The sequence below is a fragment of the Lepidochelys olivacea genome (genome assembly GCF_965140295.1).
Source record: "Lepidochelys olivacea isolate rLepOli2 genome assembly, chromosome: 2".
Lineage (NCBI taxonomy): Eukaryota > Metazoa > Chordata > Testudines > Cheloniidae > Lepidochelys > Lepidochelys olivacea.
In genome coordinates, this window is record NC_140412.1 from 41,369,998 (window position 1) to 41,396,406 (window position 26,409).

General features: G+C 42.2%; 1 protein-coding gene across 1 annotated transcript in view; it reads left to right on the top strand.

Annotated features, from left to right (window-relative positions):
- The window catches only part of NIPAL2 (NIPA like domain containing 2), a 66,343-nt gene extending 40,678 nt beyond the window's left edge, over positions 1-25,665 (top strand). Inside the window, exons 5-11 of the mRNA XM_084619136.1 lie at positions 2,554-2,675; positions 7,828-7,924; positions 9,915-10,050; positions 15,891-15,979; positions 19,729-19,792; positions 22,724-22,818; positions 23,159-25,665. Of these exons, the coding sequence (XP_084475262.1) occupies positions 2,554-2,675; positions 7,828-7,924; positions 9,915-10,050; positions 15,891-15,979; positions 19,729-19,792; positions 22,724-22,818; positions 23,159-23,253 (698 nt within the window). The 3' untranslated portion in view covers positions 23,254-25,665. The remainder of the gene's footprint in view (positions 1-2,553; positions 2,676-7,827; positions 7,925-9,914; positions 10,051-15,890; positions 15,980-19,728; positions 19,793-22,723; positions 22,819-23,158) is intronic.
- The last annotated feature ends 744 nt before the right edge of the window (positions 25,666-26,409 follow it).

Consider the following 26,409-nt stretch of genomic DNA (forward strand, 5'->3'; position numbering starts at 1 on the left):
TAACATGAAATATATGGCAGAATGCGGGTAAAACAGCAGGGGACATACCATTCTCCCCCAAGGAGTTCAGTCACAAATTTAATCAATGCATTCTTTTTTTAACAAGCGACATCAGCATGGAAGCACGCCCTCTGGAATGATGGCCGAAGCATGAAGAGGCATATGAATCTTTAGCGCATCTGGCACATAAATATCTTGCGAGGCCAGCTACAACAGTGCCATGAGAATGCCTGTTCTCACTTTCAGGTGACGTAATTAAGAAGAGGGCAGCATTATCTTCTGTAAATGTAAACAAACTTGTTTCTTTTAGCGAATGGCTGAACAAGAAGTAGGACTGAGTGAACATGTAGGCTCTGAAGTTTTACATTGCTTTTATTTTTGAGTGCAGTTATGTAACAAAAAAACTACATTTGTAAGTTGCACTTTTATGATAAAGAGATTGCACTATAGTACTTGTATGAAGTGAATTGAAAAATACTATTTCTTTTTTTGTCCTTTTTACAGTGCAGACATTTGTAATAAAAATAATATAAAGTGAGAATTGTACACTTTGTATTTTGTGTTGTAATTGAAGTCGATATATTTGAAAAGTTAGAAAAAATCCAAAAATCTTTAATACATTTCAATTGGCAATTAATTTTTTGAGTTAATCGTATAAGTTAACTGCAATTAATCAACAGCCCTAAAAATCTTATTTGCATATGAAAATTAGACAGTGATCCAAAATCCTCTAGCCTTAGATCTGTAACTTAGGGTTTACATATGGTAGAAATTACTTACTTAAGATCACTCTTTCATTACATATTTTTAACTCTGAGATGGTATTTAGTATTTTATGAACATGATGCAAGTTCAATACAAATGGTTAGGTGATTAGCTGTTCTTTCAAATTAAAGGGTGTTTTTACACTGTAGGTATTACACAAAAAGTAAAGCTTCACTTAAAAAATTAGAAGTATTTACTCCTTTATACTAACTTAATCATTCCTAAAAGTCAGGAGAGATAATCATGTTGTCAAATGTCTTACTGGGGAACATGGTCTTTGTTGTAAAAGCAGTAGGCTTTCTGGCTGCGTCAAAGATTTTAGTTGTGTTTCAAAACTGTCTTGCTCTGCATTCTTCTTTTAAAGCCTTGAAGGAATCAAGCATTTGAACAGAAAGAGGCAAGCAGATTTCAGTTTTTTTCTTTTAAACTGTGCCTTCCCAGATGAATTACCCAAGTGAGCAGTGCCATGGATATTTCTGGGGACATGTTACTCATGTGGCATGTTGAGCAAGCTTTAGTCCATAGTGTGATAATTATAGCACAGCTGATGTTGTGCACATTTTTGAGAAAGAGGTTCAGTGTTGTTCCAACAGCCTATAATATTTACTTCGGTTTTGGATCCTAATCTGCCAACTCAGCTGATACACTGAGACTGCATCCCTCAGCTGATCATTGCCTTATACGTTGCTTTCACTAGCATTCAACACTGATTTATTTTATTTCTGTTAGTTTGACTTTGCATGAAGGATTTAACAATGTTGCTGCATTCCACAGGAATGAGCTGTATAATGGGAAATAGGTGATGTTTTTTCAGGCACATAAATTTAGTACAGTTCTGCTTTTCCAAAGAAACCGTGCTGTAGGGGTGCCAGCAATGTCCTGCTGATGTGCTTTGTTTTGTATTCTTAGACCTCATGTTCCATATTGATTTATTGGTTTCCAAGAATGTTTAATGATTACTTAAAAAACAACTACATTGAATTAGGCAAGATATTAGCTAATCAATGGAACTTCTGAGCTCAGTAATCAGCCCAGTTACATCTAGATATCCCCAGGAGCATCTGTGTTTGTCAGCTGGCTATCCACAGGGCAGAAGTTCCAGACTTTTATTAAAAACACAATAATACAAGTTTGACCTTGAAAAGGGGTCCCCACAACCAGATAGCTGAGTAGCCTCTTGCAAATCAACTCTGCCCTTTTATGAAACAGTTCGTAGATCTACAAGGATGGTAGGGAGTGGCAAAAGTGCTGGCTTCATGTTAGCTTCACACTTCGCTCTGAAGTTGTCACACATCTGTTGCTCTTAGAGATTCCAGGCCAGATCCTTAGCAGTGTAAATCTGTGTAGCTACTTTGACTTCAGAGGAGCTACACTGATTTACACCAGCTGAGAATATGCCCCTGCCTCAATAAACAGCATGTCCTTTTAGTTGAGAGTAATTTGGGACATGACTATCAGAAATAAGAGACCTGATTCTCCTTTGTCCTGCATTTGGTGTTAAAGCCAAGCATCTTCTTAAATGCTTTGCTGAACCAGGGTCCTATTTCAGAAAAGTATGAAATTATGCTGATAATGTCTCTTTACAGTTCTGAAGGAGTTCCCCAGAATTCTTCTGGATTTATTTAAAAACCATACTAGATAAGACTTCAGATGCAGGCAACATGACTAACTAATTGTATATCTGATTAAATGGACTTAACTTTATGCCAGAAACTACTTTCAAAGGGGCTTGAAGGGTAAATTGGACAATAATATACTTTGTAAAAGTAATGTGTGTTTTATTTAAAGGTGGAACCCTGACAATTGTAGGAACATATTTGTTGGTGACATTCGCTCCAAATGTAATCCAGGAGCTCACGGCAACTAAAATACAGAATTATTTAATTAGCTGGCAGTTTCTGATCTATGTGGTGAGTTTCTTGTTTATAATTCTCTGTAAGTCAAAATATCTTGATTTTTGCATCACAAGTCACAATGTCAAACAGCTGCTCCTGAAACAAATTGTTCCCAGTACCATGGCCATAGCCATGTGCTGCAGATGAGCTCCTCAAGTGCTTTCCTCCTCTCCGTCCCTTGGGTCCAACAGATCCTGACATTTGTAGAACTTCAGAAGAGCAGAGGGTAGATTGAGAAAAGGGTGGGAATTTGCAAGAAGAGGAGAATTTAAATATTAGTGGCTTGGGAGGGAGTAAATATTGGCACTGGTTGTACGTGATTTGAATGTATTTATTCCACATTTTCTGTACCCCTGCATCTAAGTGTATTTATTTATTTACAACTTGAAACGATAGTGGTCTTGAAGATGGGGCCCTATTTCTTCTTTGTATAGATGGCTCAGTTGTGCTCCCTGTGTTGCCCAGCCAAGTCAAATGGCTCCTTATTCCACTGATTGGCTGAGTGAACGATTCTGCACTGTTGCTATTAGCTGTTAATCAACATCTGAATTTGAATTCAAATACCAAAATACCACTTTGATTAGCTCTCCTATATACAAACCTTCAAAATCCATCCTTGCTCTTTGATGCACTCTAATTAGCTTCAGGAACAAGACCAGAGTGAGTGGGAAGACTATGTCTGTCTCTCAAAAATGCAGAAAAATATCTGCTTCATCTGGATGTAGAAGTTGCAATATGCTCTAAATGCCAGAGGTGTTTTATTCTCCCCTCCTGACCGAGGTTATTAATGTCTTGTCATTTTAAAAAAATGACATTTTCAAATAGGTGAAGATTTCACAGTGCTCAGTTAAGACGTTACAGACTAGATAGCTTCACCCTGAGTCCTCACGGCTCCAGCCAGTTTACCAGCTCACAAAGCACCTATTCTGTAGATGAGACTGTTGATAAAGCAGTCAGTACAAGACAGTACTAAACAGCATTTCTTTCTTCCATTGACTGTGCATTTTCAAAGCTCATGAAAGATGGTGATACAGCTCAGTAGAAGAGACAAATGGGGTTTCTCTCCATAAATCAAAATATGCATTTTTAGTCATGCAACAGAGGTGATTTCAAGGTGCTGCATGGAGACTGAGCCATACAACTTGGCATCAGTGTCAGTGGGCATTGGGTAGCTCTGTCCTGTGCACAACATAGAAACTCTGCCGTTCAATATTTTTAAAAGGCCCGGCTTTTTAAGAAATGCTTTTAAATAGCTGCCTTGCATTCTTAAAAAGCTTCATTTAAAGATGTTAGAGAAATAAAGTACCCAGTACACCCCCATTGACAGCACAGGTTTTAATGAGCGGCTTGCTTTGCTAAAATGCCAAATGATATTTCAGTGTCAATGAACGAACACTTTTGCAAAATCAATGGCTTGTCTGGAATAGGGCCATCTCCCACTTCGGGAGATTAAGGCCTTGCTGGACATGTGCCTGGCTCTTCCCAGGAGAAATTGTAAAGGAAATTCTTACCCCTTCTTTTAAACATTACTTGTTTTAAAAAAAGGGAAAAAAAGCACCACATTGATTAGCTAATATCTTACCTAATCCCAATGCAGTGTCTGTGCTCAGTAATCAGCTCACTTATATCGAGTTACCCCCATCAGCATCTGTGGGGGCTCATCATCTGACAATTTACCCTCCAAACCTTGTCTCCTTTCACTTGCCCCTTTGCCTCCTTCATTGTGTCCAAGCCCCATGTCTACCTAGACCCCCCCCTTATTTCCTTCTCCCACTTTTGCCTCGCTGCATTCTTTCCAAATCACATGTCCCCCGATGCCTGAAGCTCCCTCCATGACCTGTTCAACCATGACCCCGTTAAACTCTCTCCTCAAAACTCACCTCTTCCACAAGACCTATTATCTCATCTTCTTCCTTGCTCCCAAATACCACTCCCCACCTGGAGCCAGGCAGCCTTGTCAATTTCATGGCATGGTGAGCCAGGAAAGGAAAGGAAAGGCAAGGCAAGGCAAGGCTGCTGGGCTCCTGGCAAGGAGTGGAACTGGGAGCCAGGTCAGAGGCTGCCCCCGCCTCTCTGTCTGGCTCCCAGCTGGGAGTGGGGGGAAGCCCCCCAGGCTTTTCATCCTAGCTTCCAGACAGGAGCAGGGTCAAGCCCAGCTCTCCAGAGAAATGGGTTCTTTCTTGTCAATTTCATGGCTCCTGCCATGAAATTGACAAGAGAGATGACCTAAGTAAGGCAGTATCTACACAGACACTGTCTCTACATCAACATAGTAAGCCTTATGCCTCTCATGGAGATGGAGTTATTATGTTGGTGTAGTAGGGCACTTAGGGCTTGTTGATGGGCAGCGTATCTGTGGGCTGTGATCGATCCAGCGGGGGTCGATTTATTGCATCTATGACGCAATAAATTGACCTCTGAGCACTCTCCCATCGACTCTGGTACTCCACCAGAACGAGAAGCTCCGGCGGAGTCAACGGAAGAGCGTCAGCTGTCGACTTACTGCAGTGAAAACACCACAGTAAGTAGATCTAAGTAGGTTGACTTCAGCTACACTATTCATGTAGCTGAAGTTGTGTATCTTAGATCGACCCCGCGCAGTAGTGTAGACAAGCCCTTACAATGGTGGGAGGAAGGCTGTAGTGTGTACACTGGCATAATTAGGTCAACATAAGCTCGCTTTCTAGTGTAGACCAGCTCTAAGAGTTGCAAGATTTGGATACTGTGGTGTTGGGTTCTCACTGTACTGTCTGTCCTCCCCAGAGTCTGTCACTATCCCAGCACACTCTCTGCTCTCTCTCTGTCCAAGTCCTTAGAGATGGTAGGGCATCCTGTGTATGAGGGAATGGGGTATTTGGAGCATCCTCAGGCTGCTACTTGTATCCCAGTGTGGGGTGAGGATATCAGGGCTGCCAGCTTCCTGGTGCAGGGTTCTATGCTGAGCTGGCTGGCTGGAGCACTGTTCCCCACTGCATGCTGCCTCCTGCTCTGTTCGGCTTTCTGGCATCCTGCATAATAGCAGCTGAGTGGAAAAAAGCAGCCAGCAGAGCATGCTGTGACAGAGCTGCAGCCAGCTGGGTGGGGTGCTCTGCCAGAGTTAGAGGTGGGGGCATCAGTGGAAGGCAAAAGGTTTGGAGGGAGAGGTGGTGCCTCTGAGTGCCCAGCTTCCGCAGTGCTTGTGCCTGTGTGTTTCTGTGACTCTTCAGTGTGTGTGGAATTCCCACTGACTCATGTGGCAGTTCCACACACACAGCCCCTGCAGGATCAGGCCTGGAAGACACACGAGGGCACTTGTTTCTCAGATGATCAGTCTGATGCTTCGAGGAGAGAGAGGTAGCCATGCATGTCATGTTAGACCTCCGAAGTACAGGCAGATAGTCATCAGCAGGCCATGCCTTCCTGTGGCTCAGATCCCGAGCACTCCGTGCAGCTGAGGAGGCAGGGTGTAAAGATGGCTTTAAGTCACCTTAATGTTCCTCCAGCCTTGGAACTATCTGGGCCCCTAAGGCAGTTGTCCCCAAACATTTTTAACACCCCCTTTCTTATTCCTAATATAATCTGACCACCCCCACCTCCAGGAGCCATGGTCGGGGGCTGGGGCCAGAGCCATGGCTGGGGTCAGGAGCCTGGGGCCATGGCCAAGAGCTGGGCCGCGGTCGGGCTGGAAGCCAGGGGCTGAGTCCAGGGCTGGGACAGAGCGAGGCTGGGGGCAGAGCAGGGCTGGGTGCCACTCTGTCCCCACCTCCCATGAGGCCTGGTATGGACCCCGCTGCGACCCACTGAATGTTGCTCCACACTCCCCTAGGGGGGCTCTTCCCACAGTTTGGGGACCACTGCCCTAAGGGGCTCTTCCAGCCACCAGGCATTACTGGGGATAAAAGAGCCCTGGCCACAGCCCCTGCACCAGCAGCAGTGGAGGGAATGGAGAAGGAGCCACTATAGCAGCTGCTAGGCCACCTGACTACTCCCCTGTGGTGGTACTCCCATAGCTGGTTAAGCCAGCTTGAGGCCAGCTTTGGGAGTGCCACAGAAACTGTCCTAATGCAAGCCAGAATCTAGGCCTGCATTTCAACCTGTGAATCTGAACTCAGCTAAACTGACAGTAGAATAATTACTTGTTTATAGATGGGCAGCTGGCTGCCTGCCTCATTCTGTTACTCCCAAGAGCTGTTTCACTCGTTGCCTGATTTTTCAGTACAGAAAGAAGGTTGAATGTTGACAGGTGACTAAAAATTCTGTTGCTGATAATAGCGAGGCTGTTTTCTGCAGCTGGTGATGTTACAGAAGTGTCACGGTACTGGCAAGGGAACAAGTGTTACTGTGGGAACCTGTAAGAGCTAGCATTAATAGTGAAGCAAGTAAATTTAACTGTCAGTGTGGAAGATGGTGGTGACATGGATGGAGTGAGTCTGGACTGTGTACAGTAAAAAGTGTGTCAGCATTACAGATGACCTGCACGGCAGTCTCTGGTGGTGTGTCATTGAGCTTTGCCAGGGTACCTTCTGTCATGTACTCTGACAAGTAGGTGGGTAGCCAGTGATTGAAGATCATTGCATAGCAATAATCTGAATGAAATACATTTCCCCATGATTGCTTGGCAGGAAATTTGGACATGAAGATAGTGCTAGCTAAGGTTTTTTTGACTGAGGCAGACAAAAAGGGCAAAGAGGAAAGAAACTAATGCAGTAAGATACTATGGTGATGGTCACTGTAGAAAAATTGAGTAGATAGTGTGGATAAGTAGATAGTAGATAATGTTCTGCTTCAGGCTAGCTCTCTACTCCTTAGCTCTGGGGGTTATATATTCAGGGGTGCCTATATTGATTATCCCTAGCTCACGTGGGTACCTTTGCTGTCAAAGAAAAACAATCTTTGTTTTAATCTTCTCAGTGCTGTGAAATCAAACAGGCTCATCAAGAGCAAAAGAAAAGCAAAGAAACGAGGAAGTTAACTAGAAAATATCTTAGGAGCAGGAAAGATTTATGAGAACAATTATTTGTTAACTCAATTGACTGGAGATAAGGTTACTTTTTAGTAGAAGATGTGTAATAAAGCAATCCTCCCTTGAACTGTTTGAGCAGGGTAGATCAATGTAACACTTTAAAGACTCTGAATGAAGCATTTATTATATTGTTTACAGCTTAACCTTTCTTGCCCTTTTTTCCAGATCTTAGAAATAATAATATTCTGCATTCTTCTGTATTTCTACAAAAGGAAGGATGTGAAGCACATTGTGGTTTTGTTAATGATGGTAGCACTACTAGGTAAGCACATATTATTCCATTTGTATAATATTCCACTCTCTCCCACTTGGTCCCCCGTGTTAGCTTATGTCTGTGCTGTGTTTAAAAGGACAATCTGAAGGGGAATTCTTAGGTTTTTACATGGTTTCAATGAAGTCTCTTTCTAACAAGCAAAGCCAGTTACTCAACAAACTTTATATGCCTATTGCTAGTACTGTTTGGTTTTACAGATTTGCAGTTTGATTCTGTGTGAATCCGACTTTTGCATGGATATTCCAAGGCTTTTTGTCTCTCCCATTTGAAGTAATCCTTTATCATTAGATCCCGGAAGAATGAATTACAGAGACTGTTGAAACTCCGTATGTCTAGAACATATTTTGGTGACCAGGGCTAGCTGAGGAAAACAAATCACTAATTTAATTTAAAAACAAAAACAGAAAACCTCTTAACTACACTTCTTGTGTGTGCTTCTTCAGTGTAACTGCCTGGGACCTTCTGCCTGCTTTCCTCTACTCCCACCTATGTATGTCTATTTTTTTTCCAGAACTGAAGCCTTAATAAATGCAACATATTTACTGTACTGCCTTTTTAGATGTATATTAAGACTTCAGTGGACCACTAAACTTAGTTAGAGATTACAATTTGCATTAATCTCTGCCTAAGTATTCCCCAGAAAATCCACTTAACACTTATTGTCCCAAAAATCCATTTTTGTCTTGTACATTTTCAGTGTAGTTCTTTGAATCCCCAGGTCTTACATTTTCCCTGTAGAGTTTACAAACAATCCTGGCCCACAAGAATTCATAAATAATTCATTTAATACAATGGACCTCAAAGGTACTTAAATGTAATTCAATCAGGTCTCCCAAGGATGTGGTAGGATGTTGCCAGGTCTGTCACACTATCATGACAAATCTCTTCACCTTTCAGCAATCCAGCCCTCATCTGGAGGGTCAGAACTAACAATTTATACTTTAACATTTTATTTTCAAATATAACTCCAAAGTTCTACTCTGTAACTGACTGAAATTTTTAACCCCCCACATCACCATGATGGTTTGTTGTTGTTTTTTTTTTTTTGTATCATGCTCATTATGGATATGATAACCATCAGAATCTGATAGCCTTTGCTCACCTTGAGTACTACCTTGAACAATCCCATTGATTTCAATAGGACTGTTTGAGAAGTAAGGTACTACTCAAGGGGAGCAGAGAGAATCCTTGAATTTTTCCCTACTGGTGAAATTCAAATAGGCCACCACAAGGCCTATGCACCACTTAAACCCCATGTGAACTGCCAGAGGTGCTCTAAGCAAAATACTTGAACCAGAACCCCAGATCTGAATCCCTTCCCCCGCCCTCTTGTCCGGAGTGTTGGGAAGTTCTGAACTGTGTGTCGGTATGAATTTTGCATCTGGGGGCTATCTCTATAATCGGGCAAATTGGAACTTTGGAACTGAACCTCTTGGAGAACCTGGAATTAGATCCAGGTGGTGAGGCCTTGTCCCCTGCTATTAATTACTTTCCTTTAGTGTGACGAGTGCACTGTTACTCCTCTCATCTTGCCATCCCATGTGTTTTGAATTTGTTCTATTTTCTGTGTGGTTATTGTAACCTCCACAACTGAGCTTCAGCAGCAAGGGCTGGGGCAAATCAAGAGTCCATGCCAGAGGAAAAGCAGGAGAGCCTTTTAGTCTAGCCGTCTGCACCTTTACTAGCGCAGGTGATGGGGAAGCCTGATTCTGCTCTTCGAACTGGTAGTATGTCATGCTGCAGTGCTTCTCCTCCTAGGCTGGCATGAAGATTGCTGCTCAGTTTCCTGTAAAGCAAGCCTTGTTTGTGGTTATATGCATTGTTTTTTGTTGGTTTAAAAGAAAATCAGAAGAAGGGTTAAAAACATAACTAACCTTTTAAATAGCCGGCTGATCAATACGTCTTTCTGCAGCACTGACATGCTGGGGTAAAGGCTTATAATTCTACCTTGTTTAATCTCTCTCTCTCTCTCTTCCAGCATCACTGACTATTATTTCAGTAAAGGCTGTGGCCGGCATGATAACATTCTCTGCAAAGGGCAAAATGCAGCTAACATACCCCATTTTCTATATCATGTTGATTATAATGGTGACATCTTGTGTTTTCCAAGTCAAGTAAGTTAGTTTTTGCTAACCTTTCTCTCCATTTATCTGCTGGTTTTGTTAATTACTGGTGCGTATTGACTCCTGGTGTGAATAACAGTTAAACACACCTATTGCCTTCACTGATTTTTTTTTAATGTATTTATTTATTTATCCATACTTTACTGCTCATTGGATGATTTCACTTGGATTTGTTATACTGGTGCCTTCTTCATTTATTTACAAACAATTCAGGTTAGTTCGAAATGTAATTTTATTTTTCCCACAGTTCTTAAACCCAACTGTGAAGTGAAACTTTCTATTTTCCTGATGTTTTCTTTCTCTTACTTTGTCATGCAGCTTTTAGACCCATTGCTGGTAACCAATTAATCAAATAGCCAATGTGATTTCAATAACTTGGTCCTAAATTTAGAAAGGGAATTCTTTTTCCCCCTTAGCCCTGGTCTACACTACAAAATTACTTTGGTGTAGCTACGTCGCCCAGGGGTGTGAATAATCCACACCCCTGAATGACATAGTTATACCAACCTAAGACCAGTGTAGACAGTGCTATTGAACCCACACACCTTCTGCGTCCCGTCTAGTGGCACTGAGATCACTTAGAGATAAAATGAGTCTGCTCTAAGCCAGCTTTTAGCTTATGCAGGAGTGGCTCATGCATTAAGCTCCAGAGGCCCCAGGTTCAATCCCACCTGCTGACGAACGGAGTCTGTCAGTGTTACACTATGTCAGTGACAGAGCTTCTCGCGGAGGGGGATTAACTGAACCAACAGGAGAACCTCTCTCCCTGCGGCTAAGAGTGTCTTCATTAAAGTGCTACGGCTGCATCGATGCAGCATTTTAAGTGTAGATCTGCCCTTAGATTTATGTTCACCTTTTGTCCGAAGGTGGAAGCAATAGATTATCCTCCCATCCCCTTCGGCTAAATCTGCATACTGTGTTTTGCCAGTGAGAAATTTGTGCCTGAAGTGCAAGCTAGGTATGGCTGAGCCTCTCTAGAAAATAGTTAACTGTTGGAGAGAACTCTGCAAAATCAGGATTTTTCCTGCTGGGCTCTGGCCTGCTAAGTGATCATTTTATTGCTGCCACTGGAGACTGCTGCTGCCATCAAAATAGAACTTCCAGCGGAATGGAGAGTCCATTCTCTTTATCCTTGTCCCTATGCTTCTGGCGCGGATTGCACCATTCAATGCACTTGTACAGGCTGCTCCAGATTAATTCGGAATGTTTGTTTTCATTTGTTTTTAATGAAATAGCCAGCCTAGCACTTTAGTGACAGTGCATATCACTGGCATAGGGGAGTCAGGATTCCCTTTGGAGAAAGCCCATGCATCGTTCTGCAGTGACTCTGGAACTCCCTGTCACAGACTGTAGAGTCATTTACACCCAGCGCTTTGCTGGGAGAAGGGCTCAGGGCATTTAAGAGAGGAAATAGAGCTTGGTAAATGGGAAGCTGCTGAATGATTCTCTTCTCCTTCGGCAGATTTTTTTTTTCTTCCTTCACTTGGTCAAAACGCAAACAAAGGCAAAATGTGGCCACTTTGCTTCCTGGGCCCAGTATCTGTCTTCTCCCAGTCCAACTGAGCAGACTTTTCAAAAGCAGACAATGCTGTTACTCCTGGCTTTTTTCCCCCATTTTACCTAGATCTCTCACCAAGTTTGTTTATTTGACAGATTCTTGAGAACTCAGAACAGCTTTTCTTACATCTTTTGGGGACTTGCTGCTAAGCATCAGCATCTATGTTTCGGTCCCTGAGACTGAGATTGTTGCAAATGGGAGAAAATAATGAGGTGTTTTCAGTGACTTCAAAATCCTGACTATCCTCTGGATATGTAGGGTTTCTTTATTTTTAAAGCACCATGGAGACTGCTCAACAGTCACTAAAATAACCTTGCAATTACTTTAATGGCTAAAACAGATCAGAGTTTGGATTTTTACTATTCACATATATCGTACCAATGAAACGTTTAAGCATAGTTCTTTTTATAGGTTTCTAAAACACTCTGCCGTCTCTTAATATTTCTTTCTGTTTCATATGCATTGTTGGCAGGATACAGTATGTGGGGGGTGCAGTGACACTGAATTTACAAAGATACATTCCAGTGTTCACAAGCATGATTCATAATCCTAAGGGTAGATATGGATGTGGCAGGTTTTAATACTTCTGCATGAGACCTTCATTCTCCTTCAACATGATTAATTGCTTTGTTTTTGTTACTGGATTAAATAGACCATGACGGTTGGTGTAAGAACACATACGTCCAAGCGTTGTCCTACACATCCTTGTATAGTCCACAACCCTGTTGCACTCCAGCTGAGGCTACGGATGAGGTTCTGTGTTGTGCTTCTGAGAGGTGCTGCACTGAACATGTAGCCTGAAGGGAGGAGGAGCTAAGGTGACTGAAAATCACCTTTTTATGTCTTCCCAACCCTGGACTGCTCTGGGAGCCAACTTGGCCCCTAGTGTAAATGAGATGATTGTCTGTGGCTAGTAAATTACAGTAACCTGTCCCCAGCTGCCTGTGGGGAGCAGTGCTGCCCAAAATCTCCATGGTGGTATGTACTGTGGGCCTATCCTGATGCCTGCCATGACCCCTGCATCAATGCTTGGGTGGGGGCTAGGGTGACCAGGTGTCCGGTTTCAACCAGAACACCCGGTCAAAAAGGGACTTTGACGGCTTCGATCAGCACCGCCGACCGGGCCATTAAAAGTCTGGTCGGAAGTGCTGCGGAGCTAAGGCAGGCTGCTCCCTACCTGTCCTGGCTCCACGCTGCACCCTGGAAGGGGCCAGCAGGTCCGGCTCCTAGGTGGGGGGAGGGGCACAGGACTCCATGTGCTGCCCCCACCCCACACGCCGGCTCCCTACTCCCATTGGCTGGGAATTGCAGCCAATGGGAGCTGCGGGGGTGGTGCCTGTGGGCGAGAGCAGCACGCAGAGCCTCGTACTGCTGGTCGCTTCCAGGGCTCAGCACGGAGTCAGGTCAGGCAGGAAGCCTGCCTTAGCCCCTCTGCTGCACTGCTGACTGAGAACTGCCGGAGGTAAGCTGGCGCCCCAAGCCCCAACCCCCTGCCCCAGCCCTGAGCCCCCCAAACCTGGAGCCCCCTCCTGGACCCCAAACCCCTCATCCCCGGCCCCACCCCAGAGCCCCCAGCCGGAACCCTCATCCCCTTCCACACCTCAACCGCCAGCCTGGAGCCCCCTCCTGCACCCTGTACCCCTCATTTCTGGCCCCACCCCAGAGCGCGCACCCCCAGTTAAAGCCCTCACCCCCTCTCACACCCCAGCCCAGTGAAAGTGAGTGAAGGTGGCAGACAGCGAGCCACCGAGTGAGGCGGAATGTAGTGAGTGGGGGTCAGGGCCTTGGGGAAGGGGCGGGACTAAGATGTTCAGTTTTGTGCAATTAGAAAGTTGGCAATCCTAGTGGGGGCCCTCAGCAGATAGCCCATGGCTGTTTACCTCTGACATAGGGAAGGAGGTATTCTTCCCTGTCCAAATCTGTGGCTTTTTAAGCCTCTTTTATTCAGAGTACAGGAGCTGGAACTGGGGTGAAAGTCTTGCATGATGTGTGGGCACAAGTCAAGTTAAACGTTAAGGTTAAATACCATAAAATGGTAGAGTTGGGTGCTTTACTGGAGGTGGCATCGTTTGTTCTTAACATGCTGGCAGGTTCGGTGAGCTCCTTTCTCCTGCTCTGACTCTGACTTTTGTCTTGGGGGATAGCACGCGCTTGTACACTTTGACACTCTGCCAACTATTTCCCAGCTGTGATTGCACATGCTTCTCCTGCCACCTATCTTTGAAGGCAGTGAGCTCCAGAAGGGTCCATACAAATGCATGAGGCCTACATGATAGCTCTTTTGAATTTTCTCCAAGAAGTTGTGTGTCTCTGAGAAATGGTAGTTGCTTGCTATTAAAGTGGCTTGTAAATGGGGCCCATGTGGATTTGCAAGAGCTGTTTAAACAGAGGAGTGGTTTCCAGGCATACTGACCCCCACACAGAGGTCAATTCTGCAGTGACTGGTGCAGTGTGGGATAGTAATGGGAGGACTGTTCACTTATATAAGAAGTGGGATGCATCCACTGGAGCTAAATTGATTTAACTGCCACCAAAATAGAGTTGTGGCATTTGCAAACTGGCTTCATTAAATAAATGCAAATCCAGTGACCTTGCAATGGGAGATGTGTGTGGACACATGCCAGTTCCCACCAAAATAAGGAATGTTATACTAACTTCTGTGTGGAGACCAGGCCTTATTCCTCTGCGCTAAGCGGAGTAAAGGCTCAAATCTCCTGCTTGCTTCCCTGCTCATAAACATAATCTGTCTCCCACAGTATTCTTGCCAGCAGGTTAAAAAAGTATGGATTGGATGAATGGACTATAAAGTGGATAGAAAGCTGGCCAGATTGTCGGACTCAACAGGTAGTGATCAACGGTTCAATGTCTAGTTAGCAGCTGGTATCAAGCAGAGTACCCCAGGGGTTGGTCCTGGGGCCGGTTTTGTTCCACATCTTCATTAATGATCTGGATGATGTTCACAGATGGGGGGAGAGGTAGATATGCTGGAGGGTAGGCATAGGGTCCAGAGTGACCTAGACAAATTGGAGGATTGGGCCAAAAGAAATCTGATGAGGTTCAACAAGGACAAGCACAGAGTCCTGCACTTAGGACGGAAGAATCCAATGCACCGCTACAGGCTGGGGACTGACAGGCTAAGCAGCAGTTCCACAGAAAAGGACGTGGGGATTACAGTGGATGAGAAGCTGGATACGAGTCAACAGCGTGCCCTTGTTGCCAAGAAGGCTAACAGCATATTGGACTGCATTAGTAGGAGCATTGCCAGCAGATCGAGGGAAGTGATTATTCCCCTCTATTCGACACTGGTGAGGCCACATCTGGAGTATTGCATCCAGTTTTGGGCCCCCCACTACAGAAAGGATGTGGACAAATTGGAGAGAGTCCAGCGGAGGGCAATTAAAATGATCAGGGTGCTGGGGCACATGACTTACGAGGAGAGGCTGAGGGAACTGGGATTGTTAAGTCTGCAGAAGAGAAGAGTGAGGGGGGATTTGATAGCTGCTTTCAACTACCTGAAGGGGGGTTCCAAAGAGGATGGAGCTAGGCTGTTCTCAGTGGTGGCAGATGACAGAACAAGAAGCAATGATCTCAAGTTGCAGTGAGAGAGGTCTAGGTTGGATATTAGGGAACACTATTTCACTAGGAGGGTCGTGAAGCACTCGAATGGGTTACCTAGGGAGGTGGTGAAATCTCCATCCTTAGAGGTTTTAAAGGCCTGGCTTGACAAAGCCCTCGCTGGGATGATTTAGTCGGTGTTGGTCCTGCTTTGAGCAGGGGGTTGGACTAGATGACCTCCTGAGGTCTCTTCCAACCCTAGTCTTCTATAATTCTGTTGTTCTATGCCGGTATAAGGGCCCAATGCAACGCTCAGTGAGTAGAAAGATTCCTGTTGACTTTGGTGGGCTTTGGATCAAGCTCTTGAAAAGGGGAAGAGCGTGGGTGTCTGAAGAGATGAAAACTTAAGCCTCATCATGCTAATCAGCATTTAGCTATGTGTCCCCAAGCCAGGTCTTACTCCTAATAGGCAGGAATAATTTGGTAGTCATGCAACGTTACTCTCATTGATTCAGAGTTGGATGTTCTGTGCTCATCATCTTTTATCTTGCACTATTCATTTGTACTATGCTTGTTCAAATCCGGTATGCATATCTGCTGCAGACGCCAACTTGTACTGTGCTGTTAGTTGTTTTGATGTGAAAGTATTACACCTATTACTACACTTAGTGCACAGCACACTTTGTATCCAGGAGATGTAATAACTGTGTTCTTTTAGGTTCTTAAATCAAGCTATGCAACTCTACAATGCAACCATCGTTGTGCCGATTAACTTTGTGTTCTTCACAGCCAGCGCCATCATTGCAGGTTTGTTTTTACTTTCTGTCCAAACAAAAGCTCTTTCTAAATAGCAAGATTGAATTCTCTTCTTTGAATCAGGAATGCAAACAAATCACTTTTATCTTCAGGGAGAGATCTTTATGTAATACAACAGATGTATATTTTGAAAATATTTTTATTTTGAAAATCATAAGTTCAGAACTTTGAAATAAAATTAAATGTCATCAGATTCTAGCTTTTCCAATATAGTACAGCCATGTACAGTTTATTCTGCTTTACTGGCTTATTAGGTACTGTCATTAGTATTAGCCTCCTCTGGAAGTACCATAAATGTGCTTACCATGTGTACATTGGCGTCTCCATATCCTAGCTGGTAAAGTAATTTTAATAGTGTGGCAAGCTACTCAAATGACAGACAGCTGTGTTTTGTAGTAGTTTGTGTATTATATTTCAGAAGGCTGAATTTGAGGTTAAGTGAAGGAAATAAAATACTCCAAAGGCCTTTAAACCTTATAACATTTTATTCTGGGTGAGAACTTTGAACTTGATCTCATTAAAAAGAGACTGAAAATCTTGGAAATCGTCTGCACTGAAAGAACAAGAGAGGAGAGAAAGATGAAGACATTTAAACTGAAAACAAATTCTGCAGCAGTGAGTCTCCGAGCCTGGGTCAATTGATTCAGGCTTGTTAGGCTAAAAATAGCAGTGTGGACATTCAGGCTTGAGCTGGAACCCAGGCTTTGAAACCTGGCAAAGGGGAGGTCCCCAGCCTGATTAGGAATGTCTTTACGACTATTTTAAGCCCCACGGCACGAGCCCAAATCTGTTGACTCGGGCTCTAAGACTCACTGCCACGGGTTTTTAAAATTTTTAGGGCTGTCAATCAATCACAGTTAACTCAAGCAATTAACGGAAAACAAATTAACTAGATTAAAAAAATTAATTGTGATTAATCTGAGTTTTAATTGCACTGTTAAACAATAATGAAATGCCAATTTACATTTATTATAACTATTTTGGATGCTTTTCTACATTTTCAAATATATTGATTTCCATTACAACACAGAACACAACGTGTACAGTGCTCACTTTATAGTATTATTTTTATTACAAATATTTTCACTGTGAAAAAGATAAAATAAATAGTATTTTTTAAATTCACCTCATACAAGTACTGTAGTGTGATCTCTTTATCATGAAAGTGCACCTTGCAAATGTAGATTTTTTTTGGTTACATAATTGCACTCAAAAACAAAGCAATGTGAAACTTTAGAGTCTACATGTCCACTTAGTCTTTCTTCTTGTTCAGCCAATTGCTAAGACAAACAAGTTTGTTTATATTTATAGGAGATAATGCTGCCTGCTTCTTATTTACAATGTCACCTGAAAGTGAGAACAGGTGTTCACATGGCACTTTTGTAGCCAGCGTTGCAAGGTATTTACGTGCCAGATGTGCTAAACAGTCGTATACCCCTTCATGCTTCAGCCACCATTCCAGAGGACATGCCTCCATGCTGATGACGCTCATTTTAAAAAAATAATGTGTTAATTAAATTTGTGACTGAACTCCTTGGGGGAGAATTGTATGTCTCCTACTGATGATTTTACCCACATTCTGCCTTATTTTCCTGTTATGGCAACCCAGCATATGTTGTTTGATTTAAGAACACTTTCACTTCAGATTTGACAGAACACAAAGAAGGTACCAATATGAGATTTCTAAAGATAGCTACAGCACTCGACCAAGGTTTAAGAATCTGAAGTGGCTTCCAAAATCTGAGAGGGACAAGGTGTGGAACATGCTGTCAGAAGTCTTAAAAGAACAACACTCCAATACGGAAACTAGAGAACCCAAACCATGAAAAAAGAATATCAACCTTCTGCTGGTGGTATCTGATTCAGATGATTTAAATGAATGTGTGTCAGTCCGCACTGCTTTGGATTATTATAGAGCAGAACCCGTCATCAGCATGGAAGCATGTCCTCTGGAATGGAAGCATGAAGGGGCATATGAATGTTTAGCACCTGTTCTCACTTTTCATTGTAAATTAGAAGCAGGCAGCATTCTCTCCCATAAATACAAACAAACTTGTTTGTCTTAGCGATTGGCTGAACAAGAAGTGAGTGGACTTGTAGGGTCTAAAGTTTGACATTGTTTTATTTTTGAGTGTAGGTATGCAAAAAAAAATTCTACATTTGTAAGTTGCACTTTCATGATAAAGAGATTGACTGCAGAATTTATATGAAGTGAATTGAAAAATACTATTTATTTTGTTTATCTTTTTTACAGTGCAAATATTTGTAATCAATAATCATAATATAAAGTGAGCCCTAATTCTTTTTGTATTTATTTTATTTATTGCAGTGTAGATGTACCTAAAGATGCTATGTCAGCAATAAGCCAAAATTATACAGCTATAATATTTATGACCGATTTTAACGCACACAGGGGCAGTCCTGTCATTGGTCTGCAGGAAATTTAATATTCAGAACTTCCATTAATGCTGAAGGGAGTTCCATGAAGATTGCCTCATCAGCTGTGTTAGAACAGACCTACACCTTGTGACTGAGAGGAGACATTGGCCAAAAGGAGTTGCACTGGAATAACCATGTGGAGCGTTTGGTCTTATGCCTACTTTTTTTAAAGGCCAGATCCTTATTCAGGATCATCTAGATAAGTGGTTCTCAAACCTTTTTTTTGGGGGGGACCCCTTGAAAATTGCGGAGGGTCTCTTAATGATCTTTCCAAATGTTGTTTGTACCATTAGCTAACTATTGTAAAGCACTTTGGATAAAAGCACTATATATAAAAAAAAGTAATAATAATTAACTTTTTTTGTTCTACAAATAAAAGCACACAACGCATATTTTAATATCAGTAGTCTTAACTTTCTAATGTGATGGATGTGCCCTCTCTCCCCCACTGTGGCAGCCCTCAAGCTGGGGCTGCAAAGGAGGGTGTGTGGGGGGGTCTCTCCTTCTCTCTCCTGCAGCCCCACAATATGGAACTGACATAAAGTTAGGTGGGCGACCTTTCATTCTCTCATGTGCAGCCACCGAGGCACACACCTTAGCGGGAACTATCTGTGGACCACCTGAATGAAGTTGCAGACCACTGGTGGTCGGTGGACCACAGTTTGGGATCCTCTGGTCAATATTCAAATCTGCACCTGTTTAGTTAAACCAGCTGAAATGGTGCAAGCCGCTATGTGGTTTAAGAGGAACTTATTGCAGTTTTAAATGTGTTCCTAATTGACTAAGCTAAACCCAAACAAACCTGATTTAATCTGAAGTAAGAGTGTCCACAGATCTTTTTGTACTTAACTAAATTCATTTAAAACAACACCTTTAGTTAAATTGTTGCAACTCTGCATGTAGACAAGCCCTCAGTCTGAGCCTGACCTGAATAAACTCTGTGTAAGGACCTATATGTAATTCAACAAGGTTTCATTCTTTAAAAATATCTTTTACACTTAACAAGGATTTTCAGTTGTTGGCAATAAAAAATGTGACTATACTGAATAATTAACAACACAAGCAAGAAGTCCAAACCTGGTAGAGTGAGATCTTATCAAGATATATGCAATTACCGTTATCTAAAAAAAGGCATAGATACTGAATATGGGCATATAATATGAACCCACCCAAAATTTGTATTGATGTATTTGGGATTTTTTTCCACTTGTTCATAACCTAGCTTCTGACCCTGTCATCAGTAATTCATATCACTTGGAATTTGTTCAAGATCTGCAGTTCTTGTTTCTGTCACGTTCTAGGGGTCATATTTTATCAGGAATTCCAAGGTGCAGCTTTGCTGAGTGTGTTCATGTTTCTATTCGGGTAAGTGTATCTACTGAAAATCTGTAACAAAGTTTGTATCAAAATAGCCCTTACCTTTCTGAACAAGTTTTCCTTTTTTCCTGAAGAAAAAACCTATTCCATTGCAATGTGTTAGGGGGCAGCTGTTACAGTAGGATAAAAAACATTGCAAAGGCTAATATTTGTGTTTTGTTGTAAGGGCCTGTTTTTGAATCCAAACCTGTAAAAATATTAATATTAGCCATTTGTGAGACCCTATCTCTCCCACTCCCCCTAGTGGAATGAAAAGCAAACATCACATATTCCCTTTGTAAATGAGACAAATCATTGGCTGTTTTCCATCAATGATCGCATTATGGAGTAAGTACTGATTAGTGCTAGAAAAGTCCATGTTGTCTTCTACCTGCATGTCCTGCTGTTCTCTGCTGCTACTAGCCTTGGGCAATAGTGTTAGTTAATCACCCAGAAGGCACCGTGCTCACTTTAGTAAAGGCCTGCCTCTCTCCTGTTGTCTTTGGACAGGAAGGGACAATCTGCCTGTTGGTGATTATAGATCATGTCATGCTAAATAAGTGGTAGCAGTAAATGCTTGAAGGGCAGCCTACCTGTCATGCAGCCAAGTGAAACAGAAACTGCCACAGATTCCTCAGGAGTTGCCAGTACAGTAAAGGTCCAGGTGATAGCTGAGAGATCATTGTTGATGGGAATGGGATACTTAACACACAAGTGGAAGAACAGTTCCCATTAGATGCCTGGCCCTAATGTAGTCCAACAAACACAACTGATAATTGTATATGACCACTCCCACTTCAGGTAGGACTGAGAAGCCCCATAGAACTGTTTAATGGTTTGTGTGACTGACAGTGTTTGTAGTGAAAGTGGTAGAAAATGAAGATACACAAATTAAATGCACACACTTGGCAGGCATGAAGTTGATGTTGTGGACAGCCTTGGATGGACAGAAGACACTTACCAAGCAGTTCAAAATCACTGCCAGCCAGAAGCCTGGTTGTGAGACACAAAAGTAAAATGAGCGAAACAGAGGACCTGTCTAGACTAGAGTTTTTGATTGTGTTGTAACTTGAGTTAACTGATAATCAATGTAACTGTAAATGTTAGTCTAGATACTCCACAAACAATTGTTCCAGGATGCAAATATGTTTTCCTTGCTGTGGCTTAGTTTGGGGCTCAGCTCACCTTTCTCATATCAGTTCCTTTGAAGTCAGTGAGACTAGGTATGTGAGTAAGGCAAACAGCCTTTGAAAACCCACAGGAATCCATAAACTGCCGAGGGATTGTCAAGAGCATAATTTGGTCCCCAGAACCTTTGTTATCTTCTCAGATCTCCCTCCCATTTAAGAGCCCAGCCTGACATTGGGTATGTCTACACACAAAGAAAAACCTCAGGGCTGTTTCATTGCTGTGTAGATGTCTGGGCTCAGGCTAAAACCTGGCCTCTAGGATCCTGTGGGGTAGAGGGTTCCAGAGTGTGATGGGTTGGATCACAGAAACCCCCTTTGGGCTGCCAACTGATGTGCCAAGATTACTTCTGCCCCTCCTTTCCCTGCCAGCTTGGGACTCCAGCACCCTGTCTTGTTGAGCCAGACATGCCAGTCTGCTGCAAACCCAGACCCAGGGTCTGAACCACATGCCCCAGAGCTGAAGACTTAACTGAAAGCAATTTACTGAAGTGTTCCTGTCTTTAACACTTAGATGCCCAACTCCCAATGGGGTTCCAAAAGCTTATACAGGGTAAACTCATAAATTGTTTGCCCTCTATAACACTGATAGAGAGATATGCAGAGCTGTTTGCCCCCCCCCCCGGTATTAATACATACTGTGGGTTAATTAATAAGTAAAAAGTGATTTTATTAAATACAAAAAGTAGGATTTAAGTGGTTCCAAGTAGTAACAGACAGAATAAAGTGAATTACCAAGCAAAATAAAATAGAACACGCAAGTCTATGTCTAAGAAAACTGAATACGGATAAAAACCTCACCCAGTAAGCTTCCTTTTACAGACTAGTCTCCTTCTAGTCTGGGTCCAGCAATCACTCACACCCCCTGTAGTTACTGTCCTTTGTTCCAGTTTCTTTCAGATATCGTTGGGGGTTGAGAGGTTCTCTCTTTAGTCAGCTGAAGACAAAATGGAGGGGTCTCCCAGGGGTTTAAATAGACTTTTCCTTGTGGGTGGAGACCCCCTCCTCTCTCCTATGCAAAGTCCAGCTCCAAGATGGAGTTTTGGAGTCACATGGGCAAGTCACATGTCCATGCATGACTCAGTTTTTACAGGCTTGTTCACATGTTACCTTGAATGTCCTCATGTAGACTTCTTATGTGAATTGGAGCCTTCCGATCCATTGTCCCTTAAGTGCTTCTTGATTGGGCACTTAATTTGCACATTCCTTTCTCAGGAAGCTGACCAGATGCTTTACAAAGGCTACTTAAAAATCAAGCAAGTACACAGCCAATATTCATAACTTCGAATACAAAGATGGTACATGCATACAAATGGGATGAGTAGATTCATAACCTTTACAGAGTTATGTTACATGGCATATGTAGCATAAAACATTTTCCTTTTATGTTATATATACACTCATAAGCATATTTCCATAAAGCCTTATAGGGTGCACCGTCACGCAGAGCTCAGGCTCCAGCCTGAGCTCAGAAGCCTACACAACAATGAAATAGCCCCGCAGACTGAGCCATGCGAGCCTGAGTCAGCTGACATGGACCAGCCGCGGTTTTTTCTTTGCTGTGTAGACAGACCCACTGAGCCCTGGATGAGTTTGCTGGGCTGCCAGTCATGAAAAACTAATTCTCTTTACTTGTAAACTGAGCAGCTCAGATTTGGAAGCTGTTGAGAGAGAAACATGGATACCCAAGACAAGACCCACATTTCAAATGCAATGAGCTGCTTCTAACCTTATTTTCACAATGCCTTTGTAGGTGTCTTCTGTCATTTCTTGGTGTGTTTGTAATCACACGAAATCGAAAAGAGGAGCATTTGCAAGTTCCTTATATTGACTGTGGACACATTCCTGGTAAGCATGGTTTTGGAAGTTCTTTGTCAAATATTTGCCGGTCACCTATGTTTAAAAGTCTAAATGCACCAGGTAATGGAGTGGGGAATGAATGGGGAGAATTGAAGTAGAAATATCCTCCAATCATATTTAATAAACTTACTTTTTTTTTCATTTCTATTCCTATTTCCAATTGATTTTTTTCAAAGACTTTCTTAAATTATTTCTTAACGGTTGCCACAGCCTATCAAAGGAAAACAAAAGGCATCTAGACTGAGGAGCCTTTAACAGAAAAATAATGGATTAGCAGAATTGTGATTTTTTTTTCATTGAGTTTTTTTGTTTTTTCCCATTCTCACAGGAAAAAACATTATTGACAAAATACAGCTGGATTCAAACAGCTTATCCTATGGCACTTTGCATGATGAAGATGACTGGACGAGGGCTCAGAGCTAAGAGCACCTTCAATTCCAGTTAACAAGAGGAACTCTCTATTCATTGACATCATATTCAGCACCCCATGTTGATTGCATATATTCAGTGTGTGTGTCATGTTATTTTATGTTGAGAACTCTTAGTGTTATTTAAGTATCCTTACGTGTCCCCTGCCTATCACAAATGTGTTACAATGAGCCAGGAGAGCTATAAAGCTAGTAACCATTAAATGGAGCTGGATATTTTCCTGGTAAAATACCTCTTACTGGTGGTTTAGGACCAGGTATTTAAAGGTATTTAGATGCCTAAAGATGCAGCTAGCCACACAGTGGGATTTTCCAAAGCACCCACTTCACCTGCCTGCATTTATAGGTGCTTAATTCCTTTAAAAATAAGTAATCAAAATATAGTGTGTTTCTATGAAAGCATCTGTTGGGAGAAATCCTGCTTGCCTATACATACAGCTAGTCCCGTTGCCTTTAAAGGAACTACACATGTGAGTAAAGTGAGTGGGATTTGTTCCAATATATAAATATGGATACATTCACATGGTATGAATTTATGTTGAGATATGGTAAAAGGCTTGGCATTATCAATTCCTCCAAAGGAGCCCTCTGGGAGGGGAGCTTGTCTCTGTCCTACTGGACTGGAGCAGCAAGCAGCTATTTCAATACAATCCGTTCTGAGCCTTGCCCCCTCTGTCTTCATTAGAAAATATACGTTTTTGGTGGGGATTTTGAAGAGGGTGCACACTCTTCCAATAGAGAAATGGGAAGCCAACCTTCCACTGCTGTTGTATTTTGAATAGGCTCGGCTGGGGAAAAAGTGAGTTCAATATAGGGGGCCCAGTCGATGAAGTCAACGGAAATGTCGTGTGGGTAAAAGAATCAGGATCACGAAGGATAAGCCACTGGGCTAAAATATATTTTTTTCCTTCATAAAAAGACTTCCCTGCAGTAAGCTAGAGAGCGAGTGCTGGCAGCAGCTGTGGTCACGCAGACTGAGTTTGGGGCTTCGAGTCAGAAAGCCGTAATCCTACTTTAGGTGCTGACTCACAGGAGAAAGTTACTTATGGCCGTAGGGAGATACACAGCCTCAGTTTCTGCTTCTGTCTGCTAATACTAATCTACCTCATGGGTATGTTGTGAGGATTAGATGGGTGCTCTGAGGGAAAAGAAGAAGCACTTTATAAGTGTTTGGAGTTACTATTTGAACCTTGTACAAAATACTTTTGCTCTTTTAAAAGTACATCATATATCATATGCAGCCAGCTCAATGGGGTCTGCTGAATGATGCCTCTTCTAAACACACTATTTTTGTAGTCAGTATTTTCATTTTAGAAGAGATCCAGTCAAAGTGACTTTAGTAGTTTAAACACTGATTTGTTTATTAGACATGTTGAAGTACCTAGAAAATGGTACATTTTGCTATACATTAATCTCCCTACATCCAAGATTCAGGGAATTTTTTAATTTGTGATTTAAGCTTTTGCAAATTGGCATAGAGTCACGTACCCAGGGATTCAATACCACCCTCCCCCACTTTTCTATTAAAGTTCGAGGAAGCTGCCCATCTATATCTCTCAGATGCCCAATGGGTCTTCCAGCAAAAACAGGAAAGACTAGACTTTATATTACTGATCAATCTCCGGTAAAAATGCAGATTTTTTTAACACACCCTAAAGAATCAAAAGGGCACTAACTGAATTTTTCTTTCCTTTGTAGCTCAACTTTAAGCACCCTTTTTACCTGTCAAGTGAAAATGTCTGCTAAAGATGGAAATAAGATGTCTATAACTTTCATTGCTATTATTTCCTAGAAATACTATTTTTTTTAAGTAATGGCAGCAGATACCTCTCTGAAATTTGTTTCCATGATTTGGGAGGGGTGAAGGAGGAAATTCTCCCAGGATTTTCTAGTCACAGTAGGAAATTGAATGCAAAATCTCTGGGTAAATCCATTATTTATTTTAAAAGTACTGTAATTCTGTGTGACACATCACCTCCTTCTGACGGTTTAATAAAAAATAAAATGATGTTCTATAGATGGGGAGGGATAACTTCCGGTGTAAAATTAAGTGTAATTGAAATTGATATATTGATTAAAAGTTCTAGGAGCCACTGATATGTAATTACACAATTAACAATGGTCATCAGACTTGATATAGATACTTAGGCACACTTCAATTAATCTACATAAGTTCATGTTACACTACTGTAATATATAGTAATGGGCATTCATTAGTACTGCCCCCAAAAATAAACTTGTCAGTTTCGCTGTGTTTAGAATCCGCTTCTAGTCAATTTCAGATTGCCCTAGTGATGTTTAGGTTGCAAACACTATAGACGAATGTTTGTTAAAACATAAACCTTTTCATTGGACTCTAAAGAAAAACATAGAAATGTTTTTTATTGTATTAAATTTTGTAAGAACCTTTTCTTCCCTGAAGATCAATATCTTGGGCCCAATGTGACCTTTGAAACCTGTTCTACAAGTTGAATCTGCCTAGAGCCTGAATAGGTACAATATAAAATCTACAGAAATAAATAGAAGGCCAAAGTCAGCCCCTCTGAATGGTTTCTGCAGTGTCTAGTTTGTAAATCTGACAAACCAGGGCCAGCAGGATTGATTCAACCCTTGCTACACGGCTGATAGACACTGTGCAGGGGAAGTCAGAACTTTAACTTGAGTATGGGACTGGAAACAGGAACTTTTGAATTCTAATCATGGCTCTGCCATTGATTCTGCATGGGACTTTTGCAAACAACTTAACCTTTTTCTCTCTCAAAAGTGCAAGATCCACTTTTGTGGATGGTCACATGGACACGACTTGAAAGCTCAGCCACCTAGATTTGTTTATAATTGTATTCAAAAATTTCAGTGTGTCATCAATAGACTTTTAGGACCAGATTGCCCAGTCTAGTTCCATTTAGTGTCATGTAAGTGGTGCAAAGTGGCCTTAAAATGGCTGGTAATGCCCAACTGAGAATTTCCCCTATTCAGGAGAACACTCAAGTGGTAGAGGCTGGTCTGTCACCTCCTGTACCAGCCACCCACTCAACCCTTGGAGTAGGTGGGGAGCTGTGGTGGGAACAGTGTTCCACTACCCCAGACCATCCCCTGGTATAAGATCCCAGAGGCACTTCACACTCAGTGCAGAGCTTTTCCCCTGCTGCTT